General features: G+C 46.8%; 2 protein-coding genes across 2 annotated transcripts in view; one reads left to right on the plus strand and one right to left on the minus strand.

Annotated features, from left to right (window-relative positions):
* The first annotated feature begins 484 nt into the window (after positions 1-484).
* Positions 485-2,503, plus strand: LOC145414169 (uncharacterized). Its single transcript, XM_080283735.1, has 3 exons — positions 485-493; positions 575-906; positions 2,218-2,503. Exons 1-3 carry the CDS (start codon positions 485-487, stop codon positions 2,501-2,503), a joined length of 627 nt encoding a protein of 208 aa, XP_080139861.1.
* A 1,969-nt stretch (positions 2,504-4,472) lies between these two features.
* LOC145414171 (uncharacterized) overlaps positions 4,473-15,441 on the minus strand; it is a 39,201-nt gene continuing 28,232 nt past the window's right edge. Inside the window, exons 2-5 of the mRNA XM_080283736.1 lie at positions 7,865-8,133; positions 6,847-7,015; positions 5,004-5,169; positions 4,473-4,561 (exon numbers count right to left, since the gene is read on the minus strand). Of these exons, the coding sequence (XP_080139862.1) occupies positions 4,473-4,561; positions 5,004-5,169; positions 6,847-7,015; positions 7,865-8,133 (693 nt within the window). The remainder of the gene's footprint in view (positions 4,562-5,003; positions 5,170-6,846; positions 7,016-7,864; positions 8,134-15,441) is intronic.

Raw genomic sequence — 15,441 nt, forward strand, 5'->3', positions numbered from 1 at the left:
TTCTATCCAATATCCAACAACACCTGTATATATAAAAACCACAGCCGGAGTTCAACAAAGCCTCCACTGAAAGCTGTCACTAAATCAGGTTAATTACTGACCATTAATAGTGCAAATAATTGGTATAACACAACACCCCTACGTTACCAATGTTTAAGTAGTTTTGTTGATGTCTGTATGAATTAATAAACATATCAGATGAAATAGCACGACACAATTTTTTTTATTAAGTAGCCACAGAAAATGTTCATCTTTCACTGGTCTCCCTCCTCCCCAGATAAATAAATAAATAAATAAATAGATAAATAAGTAAACAATGAGGAAAGCGTGAAAACGAAATGGGTATCGGTGGAGTGGGCCTTCTCTCCGTGTGCGTCGTGTCATTGCGTGCACGACCTTGGGACTGAAGGGCCAGCGGGTGTACAGTATATATCACAGGGTTGGCAGGGCAGCGGCACACACCACCACAGTCACTCCAGCCACCATGAACACAGTGAGTCAACAACACTGTCATCCACCACCAGCAACAAACATCAGTATGATAACACAACTCAGCTGAGGTTCCTTCACTCAGTCCTTACTTGATGTTCCTGTCCTTCCACAGTTGCTGCTGAGCTGTCTGCTGACGGTGGCTGCTGCCGCCCCGCAGTACAATATCGTCACCCCCGCCCCAGCCCCATCATACAGCGCCCCTGCCCCGTCCTACAGCGCCCCTGTCCCGTCCTACAGCGCCCCTGCCCCGTCCTACAGCACCCCAGTCATTGGCATCGTGAGGGACGACCGTCAGGGGCCCGACGCCACCGGGGCCTACAGCTTCACCTACGAGAGTGCTGACGGCATCAGTCGTCAGGAGCAGGGCTCCCCCCTGGGACCCAATGGGGCCGTCACATCACAGGGAGGATGGTCGTAAGTGCAACTGTCCATCACTGTGCAGTATTTCATGTTGACAAGGGTAAGGCATCATAATTTGTGTGAGATAATAACACTCACATTTACACAAACCGGTGAAGGCTTTCACTCTTGGACGATTTCATCCCCCAGATTTGTTTTTATTAGCATACACCATACATCACTACTTTCATGAATATTTTTCCTATTATACTCTCTAAAAGAAATTGAAAATGCGATTCTGTGACTACCTTCATTACTTTGCTCACAGCCAGTACCACTTTGGAATTGCTTAGAGGTAGAATTTCACGTGCCTTCCAATGGCCATTTCAGATTCAGATACAGGAAATAGTTGTCAGGGAAGGAAAAACGGATCGAAAACAATAAAAGTCCGGCACAGTATTACATCTAAACCAGGGAGTTCTTTTATATATATTGTGATGGCTGGAAGGAGCAGAGATTCGCCAACTGTTTCATTTTGTACAATTTATGTCTCACTACGACGCGTTCAACTTTGACGCCAATTACGCCAAAACTTTTCCCTCTCGCACAGTTTACACGAATTTAACGCAACACCCGTCACTGAAAAATGGACCTTGAAAATTTTAGCCGTGAATACCCTCGTGAAATTAAGGATGAATGACGCTTAGATCACCTGTTTGACTTCAGGGTAGAGTGTGTTTTAGAGATTAGGTGCCTTGTTTAATTCTAAGACCAAATTAAACCAGATCAAGACAACTAATCAAGCTGGTTCACATAGATTAAGTTGTCCTGGTACACACACACACACACACACACAGAACGATAAAATTTCCTATTGTAACTCGGATTATGAATTGCAGGAAAGACTGGGAGACCATAACTTTCTCATACCCCTTACTCAATTTGCAACAACCAGTCCTATTTACGAGAGAAAAATCATCATGAGCAATTTATTTTTTTCTGCAGGACAAACAAAGACGCAAAGTGAGTGCAAAACCTTCCCTTGTGTCTTGTTGGTACTGCACTTCAAATTCTGAGTTACGAGAGGGAGTTGCTCGTAAATTTGTTCCAGAATCCCAAGTCTGATTTGTACCACACTGTTCAGGCTTGTCATATCGAAGAAAGGGCTCGTATTTATGAAAGATCCTAGCTAACTATTGCGATATAAAAATCCCCTTAGCTGCGACGTATTACCGTATTTCTCTCTCTCTTTTCACAACATTACGTACTAATTCGCTTGCTAAGTGTTTGACTAATTAATAAGTATAGATAAAGGCATAAACAAACATTCTCATCCACAACTTAAGATGAAGAACTTTTATGAATATGCACCTTGGTCTGTCACAGGTTCACCTTCCCTGACGGAACACCTGGCAACTTCAACTTCGTGGCTGACGGGGAAGGCTACCGGGTGGAGTCTGCCCTGATCCCCACCCCACACCCACTCCCTGCCCACGCCATTGAGCAGATTGAGAAGGCCCGGCAGGAGGACGAGGCCGCGAAGAACCAGTACCCCGCCCCCGCCCCTGCACCGTCAAATGTATACAGTAGTCCCACGTCCTCCTTCTCCCCTAACCAAAATGTGTTCTCCTCCTTCCCCTCCCCGCGGCAGACCTACAGCTTCCCCCAGTAACCTCACTGAGATGGACCCCCATGGTGAGAGCGTCTTGTCATTCACTGTGCCACTTCTTGTTACTGTTCTGACGTAGAATATATATTTTATACTGCATAGATTATTATTATTAAAGCAATACATACCATGGACTCAAATTTTGATTCACCCTCGCAAGTTCCCAACCCAAATCTCATCCATCTACTCTTGGACCCGTAAATAGAAAGATGAAAAAGAGAATCAATTAGTCTATATTTATTAGAACAGAAATTGATACTTTCTTATACAGTGCTCTTCCCCCTTCAGTGACAAGTATACAAACTGACCATCATATCAGGTAAAATTAATGGTTAAGCTGTGGCCTTTTCAACGAGACCTGGACACATTATTTTCTGGTTACATGTGTTGTTGTTTTTTTTTCTTTTTTTGTATCTTGGTTTCTAAGCGGCCCATCAACCCTCCCTCCCTCCCCCCCCCCTCTCTCTCTCTCTAACTCTCTCTAACTCTATGTCTTTTTACGTTGAGAGGATTTTTTTTTTCCCTCACGCCTTTCACCTTCCTCCCCTTCGCTACGTCACCTGATACTTCTTGTCCCCCCTTTACTTTCTCTCCTCTGCGGTCACTATCTTATCAGCCTCGCGAAATTGTCTCAGGCCCTTTTTTTTTTTTTTTTTTTTTTTTTATCTCGGCTCTGCATTTTCTAACTGATTATGAGTGTTAGATAGATGCACACATGTAACCACGATACACACGCACACGCAGCCACTCACACACACACGCAAATGTTAAGGTGAGGGACTGTTGAAACGCTGACTAACAAACGACCTTTATTACAAACACGTGATATCAAGGTAAAAACAGTATTAAAATATAGCAGTCAATATTGATCAACAGCAACATTCAATATCAACATCATCGTATAAAAAGTATAAAAATAAGCAAAGCAACAGCAACAACAAACAGGCAAACGAATACAAACACCTCCCAGCCACATCGAGTAACTTAAAAATAGAAAGAAACAATCCAGGAGTCATTTTACAGGTTCTGGTCAGAGGCAAGAGGCTGTGTGTTTACCGAAGAGGGGCGCTGATTCACACTTACGAGGTTCCGACACGGTTTAGAGGGTAGGTAAGAGGTGTCATTAAGATCTGACACGGTTTCAGGGCAGAGGAAGGGATGTCATTAGGATCTGACACGGTTTCGAGGGCGTGGAAGGAACCTTATGGGGATCTGACACAGCCTCTAAAACGTATAAGGACACCTGCTTGGTTTGGACAGTGTGTAGGATGTTTGAAGGAGCTACGGACTTCGACTGTACTTCTGTAGGATCCGCAGAAGCCAGAGTAAGCACGTGCACCCCTTGATTGTCACTAAGGAATCAAGGACCACAACTACGTACCCCTGAGAATTTACGGACCAAACGGACAAAGAAGCCCATCTATCTTCTTTACTGTTGTAGAATGCAACGGGAAACACTACGACCCTGTGAGGTATTGACGGACCTACGGACATACAGCCGTAATTACCCACTTAGCAGGAGTGAGGAGTAAAGGTAAGGATGGCCTGATGGATTCACGGACGTTAGGGTACGGACAGACACTCCCTAGTTTTCTCCATCCCCCTTAGACTGAGCAAAGACGAAGTATCCACGAACGCTAAAATGAATAAATCCACCCATGAGTATAACGCACACCAGGCGAACTTTTAAAACCCTGAATATCTTAATCATTATCGCCGGGCTAAAAGTACAACAACGATCGCTTTACCACGGACACGGACATCCCTAATCTCTTCGTCGCCTGAGGGATTCACGGACAGACGTACAAACACGCCTTGGATAAAAAAAAAGAAACGAGGATTACGCACACTCAGCTACAAAAATCCACTCCCCTCTCCTGCCTCTCTCGTCTCTGGAGTCATGGATGATTGGATGAGACGTAGTGGGCAAAAGTTGTATAGTATCACCCAGAGATGGATGATAATAAGCAGTTTAATCCAGCACATCACATTTAAGCGCCTGTGAACCTAGCAGCGAGGGAGGAAGGAGAGGCGAGGGGACTTTTGAAGCAGACTGTGCACCTGCGGAAATAACGTACAAGAACGGAATACCATGCACCCTAATTTATCTTTCGTACTGCGCAGGGTAATCACGGACACGGACCCACCAACGAGCGTCCTTATTAATCCTCGTCGCTGTCTGAATCGTGATCCTCTCCGGAAGAGATGAAGTCCCGAGAGAGGCTGTTGGTTGACGGGGAGAGGGTAAGTTCTTGCACCAGGGCGGGGGAAAGGGAAGAGGAAGAGGAGGATGAAGGGGAGAAGGAGGAAGAGGAAGAGGATGAGGAGGAGGAAGAAGAAGAAGAGGAAGCAGGAGAAGAGCTAAAGGAAGGGAAAGGGGAAGTGTTTACGGGTTGGAGGCGGATGGTGGAGATAGGGAGGGCAGGGGATGAGGGGGAGGAGGAGGAGGGGATGCGGATGGGAATGACGTGGAAGACAGGGAGTGCAGAGGCAGGAGGTGAACCAGCGGGGGCAGGGGCAGGGGACTGGGCAGGGGCAGGGGCAGGGGCGGGGGCAGGGGATTGCGCAGGGGTAGAAGGGAAGGAGTTATGGGCAGGGGAAGGAGCCGGGGACTGTGCAGGGGCAGGACCCAAAGAATTATGGGCAGGAGCAGGAGCAGGGGCAGGGAAGTTAGCTGGGGCAGGGGCAGGGGCAGGGGCAGGAGCAGGGAAATTAGCTGGGGCAGGGGCAGGAGCAGGGAAATTAGCTGGGGAAGGGGCAGGGGCAGGGAAATTAGCTGGGGAAGGTGCAGGGGCAGGGAAATTAGCTGGGAAAGGGGCAGGAGCAGGGAAATTGGCTGGGGAAGGGGCAGGAGCAGGGAAATTAGCTGGGGAAGGGGCAGGAGCAGGGAAATTAGCTGGGGAAGGGGCAGGGGCAGGGAAATTAGCTGGGGAAGGGGCAGGGGCAGGGAAATTAGCTGGGAAAGGGGCAGGAGCAGGGAAATTGGCTGGGGAAGGGGCAGGAGCAGGGAAATTAGCTGGGGAAGGGGCAGGAGCAGGGAAATTAGCTGGGGAAGGGGCAGGAGCAGGGAAATTAGCTGGGGAAGGGGCAGGGGCAGGGAAATTAGCTGGGGCAGGGGCAGGGGCAGGGAAATTAGCTGGGGCAGGGGCAGGGAAATTAGCTGGGGAAGGGGCAGGGGCAGGGAAATTAGCTGGGGCAGGGAAATTAGCTGGGGAAGGGGCAGGGGCAGGGAAATTGGCTGGGGAAGGGGCAGGAGCAGGGAAATTAGCTGGGGAAGGGGCAGGAGCAGGGAAATTAGCTGGGGAAGGGGCAGGAGCAGGGAAATTAGCTGGGGAAGGGGCAGGGGCAGGGAAATTAGCTGGGGCAGGGGCAGGGAAATTAGCTGGGGCAGGGGCAGGGAAATTAGCTGGGGAAGGGGCAGGGGCAGGGAAATTAGCTGGGGAAGGGGCAGGGGCAGGGAAATTAGCTGGGGCAGGGAAATTAGCTGGGGAAGGGGCAGGGGCAGGGAAATTAGCTGGGGAAGGGGCAGGGGCAGGGAAATTAGCTGGGGAAGGGGCAGGGGCAGGGAAATTAGCTGGGGCAGGGGCAGGGGCAGGGAAATTAGCTGGGGAAGGGGCATGAAAGATAGCTGGAGCAGGGAAGTTAAGTGGAGCAGGGAAGCTAGCTGGGGCAGGGGCAGGGGCAGAAGCGGTGGTAGGGAATGGAGAAGGAGCAGGAGGAGGGGCCGGGACTGGGGCAGGGGCAGGGGCAGGGGCAGGGGCAGGGGCAGGGGCAGGAGCAGGTGCAGAGGCAGGGACAGGGGCAATGAAGGGACCAGGTGTAGGGGCAGGTGCAGGTGCAGGGGCAGGGGCTGGGGCAGGAGCAATGAAGGGACCAGGTGCAGGGGCAGGTGCAGGGGCAGGGGCAATGAAGGGACCAGGTGCAGGGGCAGGGGCAGAGGCTGGGACAGGGACAATGAAGGGGCCAGGTGCAGGGGCAGGGGCAGGGGCAGGGGCTGGGGTAGGGGCAATGAAGGGGCCAGGTGCAGGAGCAGGGGCGGGGGCTGGGGCAGGTGCACGGGCAGGAGCAGGGACAATGAAGGGACCAGGACCTGGGGCAGGGGCAGGGGCAGGAGCAGGAGCAGGAGCAGTGGGAGGGGCTGGGGCTGGGGCTGGGGCTGGGGCAGGGGCAGGGAAGGTAGACGGGGCCTGAACAGGACTAGAGGCTACAAACTGTCCACCCTGGGGGACTGGGTCTTGGGTAACAACTATGGCAGGAGCAGAGGCAACATGGTGTCCACCAGTGGGGGCTGGGGCTGAGACAGGACTTGAGGCCACCAGCTGGCCACCCACTTGTGCATTATAAATGTATTGGTTTGCAGCTGCGGCTGCGTCCTCCTGCCGGGCCTTCTCAATCTGTGCCAGAGCATGGGCGGGCATGGGCGGGGGTGTGGGCAGCAGGTCTGACTCTACCCGGTATCCGGCACCGTCAGCCACGAAGTTGAAGCGGGCCGGCGTTCCGTCAGGGAAGGTGAACCTGTGGCAGACCAGGTGTTACTTCACTTAGGCCAGCACGACCAGCGAGTCATGCAGTACCCACCAAATGTTTGCATATTAGTATGACCAGTTAATATCCCTAGGTTGCGGACACACTGGCAGCGGGCGGGCGAGGACATGAAATTTAACGTGTCACCAAAATAAGTGGCCACAATGGCAGCGGGCGGGTGCGGGCTAGAACGAGAGTCCACACGGGTCCACATGAGAAGAGCTGACAGTTGACCTTTCATGGTTCAAACTGGGCGAGCAGTGGCATAAGAAGGATATTGTATCAGCCATTGTTGATGGATCATTCATATCCTGTATTTGGGATTCCTCACATAATCAGAACAGACCATTTATGACGCTGTTTTGGAAAAGGACTAAAGGGGAACATGAAAATTTGCAGGATATACTTCCGCCAGCTCACCCTCGCCCGTTCTAGCTTGCACTCACCCACCCTATATATGGCCGTGGCCTTACACTGAACGTGAATAAACTTAACAGTTCACAAATGGCGTCGAAGTAATTGTTATCTTAATCAAAGCAACATCATCCTGACATCTTTTTTTTCCACCAATGGATGGGATGAAGCAGAGTAACAAAAAAAAAAAAAAAAATAAGATATAGAAATTATGTAACAGGAGTAACTATTAACAGCATGCCTGATAAAGCTGGCCAGACACTCCTTCACTCCCCATTCAAGCCACCGGAATCCTGACCACATCTCACGGGCCTAACCATCTGCTCGTATTTTAAGGTATTTTTCTTCATATCTTCATATATGTGCTTCACAGTACCTGCTAGATAAATTCAATACAAAATACAACCATAAATCCCAGGCACTTACGACCATCCTCCCCGCTTAGCCACGGCGCCTGTGGGACCCTGGGGAGCGCCTTGTTCGTGGCGACTGATGCCGTCACCAGTCTGGTAGGTGAAGCTGTAGGCCCCTGTGGCGTCGGGGCCCGCACGGTCGTCCCTTAAGATGGGCACGATGGGGGCAGGAGCTGGCGCAGGGGCAGGGGCGGGGGCAGGGGCAGGGGCGGGAGCAGGGCTGGGGAGGATGTACTGGGGGGCAGCAGAGGCCACCGCCAGCAGACACCAACACAACACAAGCTGTTCGTGAGAGGTCAGTAGTTACACTCAAATTTCCAGGGTGCCCGTCTCTTCGTATAGAACTGAGACAGGAACCTTAAACAGTAATCTGACTGTTGCGTGTCAGTCTGAGGAAATGTTTGTTGCGTGTTTTCCTTGTAATTCACGTGCACAGAATTCCAGGTACATGAGTCATAACTACTGCTATCTGGTTCCTTCTGGCAATCAGTAATAACATTTACAAACCTAGCAAGGTGGAAACAGAGAAGAGGCATATCATACAAGCACTTAAGACTAGACAAAACAATCATATGAAGGGACAAGGGAATATTACATTTGCACTAAAGAGAGGACAAAACACACAGCTAAATGGACAAGAAAATACCACTCTAGCATGAAAGAAAAGACAAAACTATTTAAAGGGAGAGGGGTATATTGTACTAGCATTAAAGAAAGAGACAACAAACATTTAAAGTGACAAGATTACGCTAAGTTAAAGATGAGAAGATCAAACACAGACGACTGTATCCTGCAAGTAACACCAGAAAAACTGAGTTGCGCTTAATGTCTGTAATCCATTGGCGCCTTTTTTTTTTTTTTTAGTTCATTTTTGATAAATCTGGGTGATTATACTTAGGTCAGAAAAATCCTCTGATAGCGAAGGGGTCTGTGCAGGACATATCTAATCCCTCAAGTTCCAAAAATTTATGCAAAGCTGAGCGAAACTGACCGAAAGCAATGAAAAATACAATAAAAAGTAAGTCACTGGGTCTAACAGTTTAACTCTTTTCGGTTTCATGACGTCGTTTTCTTTCTTATTTCTGCCGCATCCTCACGATTTTGTTCAGAGATCGCCACGGTACTGAAGGTGTTAATGAAGGATGTAATTAACCCCTCAAGCTCAGTCATTCTTAAGCTGAATAAAATCCCATGGAGAGGGCAAGAGTAAAAATAACAGATCTTGAGAATACAGTGACAGAGCGAGCACCACCCTCACCATTGTTTTGTAGGGGCAGTGTCGATGGGACGTGTGACGCTAAACACCCGGCCAGCGTCTTATATACACCCCGCCGATCCGTCCGTCAGACAAGTTTTTACCCCGACCGTGGAATTGTTAAGCTAAGGTCACTAGAAGCCCCATACAAGACCCCTTCTCCAGCGGGCTCATTTGGTAGCTATCCCTCTCCCAGCCCAGAATTGCCCAACGCGGCCAGAACGAGGCGCGAATGTGTGTGTGTGTGTGTGTGTGTGTTGCTATCCACCATTTGGGTCGCGTTCTTCCTTCATATCACTGCCACTGTGGGAGTAATTACGGCATATTCACCATACACTGTAACTATGGTGTGTACTGTACTGTATGAGCAAGTGTATAGTGTACGCTATGTAACTATGATGTATACTATCTGCACTGTAATTTGGGGGGTATACTGTATGAACTATAATTATGATGTATACTGGCATCGTAACTACCATGAATACTTTATAATCTGTAAATATGATGTATACTGTGCACTGTAGCTACCATGTATACTTTATGCACTGTAACTATGATGTACGAGTATACTGCAAGCACTGTAACTATCATGTATACTGTATGCGCTTAGACGGTAACTAGAGTATGTATACGAACTACCATCCATCATCATCATCATCATCATCTCCTCACCATCATCTTAGACCTCATTTCACTTTTCACGACTATTTTTATTATCATTATTATTTTTTTTTTTTACCGCTGGGAGATGTCGTGATGGAGTTACAAACAGCCTCCATTAACCCTTCCAGCATCAGGATTATTTATTTTTACATTTACTGCTCGCTACAGACCCTCTTCTTCGAGCAAGGGGAGTCACGGTAATGAATGGGTTAGAAATAGTGTCCATAAATTACTTCAGTACAATGATGGTCTTTTCTCTATGCTTTTTTTTAACACACATATATATATTTTTTTCCCTGGAAGACCAATCGTGTAAATGGTCAACTCTGGAACTGTCTGTCTTAGCTGCATTTTCCTCTTCCTCTAAACTACAGTCTTTTCATCGCAAATTTTTACAGGCTTTTTGAAACGAACAGAATATTGATCTTAGGTATCTTTTATTTATTTTTTGCTCTGGCTGTTGATTGCTTGTATTTTGCACAAAAGAAACCGGGCGAAAATAATCACTTTTCTCTTTATTCGTGCTACCTTCAGGCGACTCTATACAGTTCATTTACAGAAAGCGACCCCAGGAAAGCAGATCAGTGGGTCAGCATGATTTCCAAAAATCAAAGATGCAAAAACAGGTCATGTATAGTGCACAAACCTGCCTTGCTGTAGCCCGGATGAGATGGACCTGTCTCACCTGTCTCATCTCACCTTCACCTGACCTCGCCTCACCTTCACCTTCACATACAGGTAACTCAGCCAGCTTTCTTTGTAACCTGTACTTCCACTGCACTGCCCTACCAACAATTTTCACTCTTTAGAACTTCACCTCATTATTGCGCTATATTCTGCTCGTTTTTACTTGGCCTAAAATTACTGAGATATATGAGATTAACGAAAGACTACGATGCTAGCCACGAAATTAGTGCTATGGAGTGGACGTAGGCTAAAGCACTGTTTTATCCTTCCACTGAGCTACGAGAAAGAGGCTGGAAAAATACTATATTTTCTCCGTCATTTTTTTTTTCTTCTTCTTATTGTTATCATCATCATAATCATCATCGTCATCATCGTCAGCTGTATACTCGCTAAAGCCATCTCCTTCTTTGATGTATTTCCCCGCATGTTAAATATAGAAAGTTCTTATTAACTTCCTCATAGTTAAGGAATTCTTGCTAATACGGGTACTTCGCAAACACAGAAATATACAGATTTATACAAGAACCAACAACACACTCCACGCAGCTTCTAAAATGAATTCCAACGTTAAATATCAAAGAATAGAAACCTACGTGAAAATTTTAACTGACTATCATCGTCTTAATCGATATCATCATGATCTGAAAACAATTCTTAATCATTCGAAGCAATAGTTGGGTTCTATAATAATCGTCATCATGATAATCCTGTTTAATAGGAGCCGTGCCTGTAGAAGCTGAAGTATTGTAAAGATTCTGTCCGTTTGTGTTTGCAACTGTATGCATCCAGATTATATATATATATATATATATATATATATATATATATATATATATATATATATATATATATATATATATACAGTGTATACAATCTAGTTGCTCCCTGACGACCGATCTCAGTTGAATAAGATCGTCTGACAGACACAAGAATTTAAGAACAACAAAGGCGATTTAGTACTGTCCGGGTTAAAATCAAGCTACTAAAAAAGAACACTTCCTGTCACTTTTCCTTTCGCTGCTACCGCTTAAAAAAAAAAAAAAAACGAAAAACAAGTCCCTTCACTCTAGACGCCCTTATTTTAATTGGCGAGGGGCGTTGGACCTGCTGAGCCTCTCCACGTTGCATCAAAAGGTCATCAGTTTAGGGGAGGGGGGGGGAGGGAGTAGAAGGGCGGCTGGCGCGGATAGGAAGACGAGCAGGAAAAAGTGCTAAGATCCACGCCCTTTCTATCATGTCCTCGCTAATATCACGTGATTTTTATTTAACTTGGAAAGGATCTATAGCATTGGAAGGCTCGTCATGCCTTTGTCATTGCCCCTCGAATTCGAAAAGAGTCTCCCCGAAGTTGAATATCACTGACGTCCTGGGTCTGTGGGGTTCAGGGAAAGGACTGACTAAACAGCTGATTGAAAGACGCACAGGGAAAAGCATTCATAGGGAATTTTAACTTTATAATAATTGAAGTTCTTTTTATTAGTTTTTGCTATCTTCAGAGAGAGAGAGAGAGAGAGAGAGAGAGAGAGTTATAAGAAAGTACTGCAACTCGTCATATTTTTTTCGTATTCCCTATTCTTTCGTACCTCTGTTACTCTTACAATTTCCTTCAATAATTCCACTTCACTGCCGTGGTTCCGGGCTGGTGATGAGAGAGAGAGGTGTGTGTGTGTGTGTGTGTGTGTGTGTGTGTGTGTGTGTGTGTGTGTGTGTGTGTGTGTGTGTGTGTGTGTGTGTGTGTGTGTGTGTAAAATAATGCATATCACGGTACTTTTTTTTACATCCAAACTTCCTCAATTCAACCATGTGATTTCCTGTAGTGTAGAAAGGACAGTGAATGGAGAAAGGTGGACGAGGTACCCCAGGCTTTTGACATTTGGGCGGGAGGCAGGGTGGGGCGGGGTGGGGGTGGGTGGGAGAGGGAACGTGCAGGTGTGGGATAGGCGGCAGTAGGGGAGGGGGTAAAGGAAGGGGGAAATAGGGGTGAGGTAGGCATATGAGGTAGTTGCAGCCATCATCAATCAGTCTACTGGATATATTGGAGGTGATCACACGTGTCTAAGGTACCAGGTAAGTATCAATATTCCCGTGGCACTTCTTTACGGTCCCCCTGGTGGTCTAGTGGTCTTAGTGGTCAGGGTGAAGGTCAGGCGGTCTCTGCATTGGTCCCGGTCCCTAAGAGGCGGGTCCAGGGTAGGTCAGTCGTCTACCCTCGGTCTCTCCATGACGAGGACGGTTTTAGAAGAGGACCACCTTCCCCGTAGTAGTAGTTGTGGTAGTAGTAGTCGTAGGAGTAGTAATGGTAGTAGTAGTAGTAGTAATAGTAGTAGTTTTAGTAGTAGTTGTAGTTGTAATTGTAGTAGTGGTAGTGGTAGTTGTACTGGTAATAATAGTAGTAGTGGAAGTAGTAACCCCAGGCTCATCTTAAACATGAACCCGGTGGAGTGCAGGCTGAAAGGGTTGACTGTCCCCGCACTACGTTAGCCTAGCCCCGGGACCCTACTTCAAGCAAGGGAGTAAGGGAGGATGGATTTTATTTTACTCTTAATCTCTTCCCCCTGAGGACGCCATCCATTTCCAGACGATTTTATTCAGTTCAGGATAAATTAATGTGTTTTTCTTTTTAGGACTGGCATGTGTGTGTGTGTGCGTGTGTGTGTGTGTGTGTGTGTGTGTGTGTGTGTGTGTGTGTGTGTGTGTGTGTGTGTGTGTGTGTGTGTGTGTGTGTGTGTGTGTGTGTACGTACTCCGGATGCTGGAAGATAAGTTGCAAGGGCAGAGTGGATTGAAGAAGGGCGACAGGGTTTATTGTTATTATTATTATTATTATTATTATTATTATTATCATTATTATTATTATTATTATTGTTGTTGTTGTTGTTGTTGCTGTTGTAGCAGTTATGGTGAGTGGATGGGTGAAGGACGGGTGATAAGATATTAGTAGTATTGTCGTTATTATTATTATTATTATTATTATTATTATTATTATTATTATTGCCACTACTACTGCTGTGCTACTGCTACTACTACTATTACTACTACTACTACTACAACTGGTCATCTACCCTTAAATGTACTGGATTTGCCTAGCCTCAGGACCCTACACCAAGAAGGGTAATAATGTAGGACTGGGTATTTATCTATCTATCTATCTATTTATCTCGCTATCTATCTACCTATTTATTTTCTTTACGTTAATTATCTATACAATAAATATACTAAGGAGAAGGGAGGTGTGGGGAGGTGAAGGGGGAGGTGGAGGAGGCTGAAGTAGGGGGAGGTGAGGCAGGGGAGAGGAAGCGGGAGTAAAGAGATAAGGGGAAAATGGAGATGGGAGGTAAAGGGGGAGGGGAAGGGAGGAGGGGGAGAGGTAAACGCGAACGGGAGGATGGAGGTGTAAACGGGAAGAAGAAGGGGAGGGGAGGAAAGTAGAGGGAACATGAAGGAGAGGAAAAAGCATGAGGGGGAGGGGAAGGGGGAGGGAGGAAGGGAAGATGGAGGAAAGAGGGAGGAAGGCAGTCACGAGTCGATGGAGGAAAATAAATCAGTTATGGTTGAATAAACGGAAGAGAGAGGGTGGGTAAAGGTGGGTGGGGGGAGGGATGGAAGGGAGGGGGAGGGGTATCGAGGCAGCAATACTTCACTACTCTCTCTCTCTTCCTCATCCCCCTCTCTCTCTCTCTCTCTCTGACCCGGACTACCCCAAAATTAAACAACTACCAGTACACGTCTTCCAGTTTTCCTTACCTCCTTGACCTAATTATATACAGGTAATTATGAGAGAGAGAGAGAGAGAGAGAGAGAGAGAGAGAGAGAGAGAGAGAGAGAGAGAGAGAGAGAGAGAGAGAGAGAGAGAGAGAGAGAGAGAGAGAGAGAATTTCATCTAATAATATTCTCTGTCTGCCTCTTCCTCTTACTCCATCTCTTTCTGTGTCTCTTTTCCTCTCACTCTATCTCGCTTTCTGTCTGCCTCATCCTCTCACTCCATCTCTGGCCTACCCTCTCCTACAGTGGCTGGTCATCTGTTACCCATTCTCCACCCCCTCTCACCACTACCTACTGTGTCTATCCACCTTATAAATTTCCACCCACCTATCTTCCACCCTTACCTACCGTCAGTCCGTCACCACCACTTTCACCACTACCACTATCACCACCACCATTACCACCACACACCACCACCATCACCACCACACACTACCACCACCACCATCATTCACTACACACTACCACCACCACCACCATCATCCACTACACACTACCACCACCATCACCACCACACACTACCACCACCACCACCATTATCCACTACACACTACCACCACCACCACCACCACACACTACCACCACCATCACCACCACCATCACCACCATTCCCATTTTCTTCTTGTCTTTCACCTCTCACTTAATCTTATTTTCCTGTTGCTCTTCCATTCTTATATTTTCCTCTCTTCCGTCTACCCTCACCTCCCTTCTCACTCTCGCTTTCGTTGACCTCTTAGAGTAACTCTCTCTCTCTCTCTCTCTCTCTCTCTCTCTCACACACACACACACACACACACACACACACACACACACACATCACAAACAGTTTATAACCTCGCTTTACCTGCCTTACACCTGACACCGGAAAAAAACACAGGTAATTAAAACACCTGGCGAAGATACCTTAAAAAAAAACTCGCTAAAAAAAAAAAAGAAAACAAACAGGATTCCCTTTCCCTTTCGCTCGCTTTTACTCCTTTCAGTGGCTTTTTTTTTTTTTTTTTCATTTTTCTTCGTTCTTGCTCCTGTCAGACGATTTTATTCAGCTTTTAGGAGAGAGAGAGAGAGAGAGAGAGAGAGAGAGAGACTAACACTAAAAAAAAAAAATCCCTTTCCCTTTCGTTTTTTTTTTTATTATTTTACCTAAAGGACGTCATTTTCTTTATTCTTTTTTCCTTTACAACCAGACCCCTCTCTCTCTCTCTCTCTCTCTCTCTCTCTCTC

The sequence above is a fragment of the Coenobita brevimanus genome, chromosome 98, assembly GCF_032717465.1.
Source record: "Coenobita brevimanus isolate Jiangsu-jjx chromosome 98, ASM3271746v2, whole genome shotgun sequence".
NCBI lineage: Eukaryota > Metazoa > Arthropoda > Malacostraca > Decapoda > Coenobitidae > Coenobita > Coenobita brevimanus.

What these genes read in the sequence shown, in the direction of transcription:
- LOC145414169 (XM_080283735.1), top strand. An exon ending in ACATCACAGGGAGGATGGTC is followed by an intron (nt 907 to 2,217) that starts GTAAGTGCAACT and finishes GGTCTGTCACAG; the next exon opens with GTTCACCTTCCCTGACGGAA.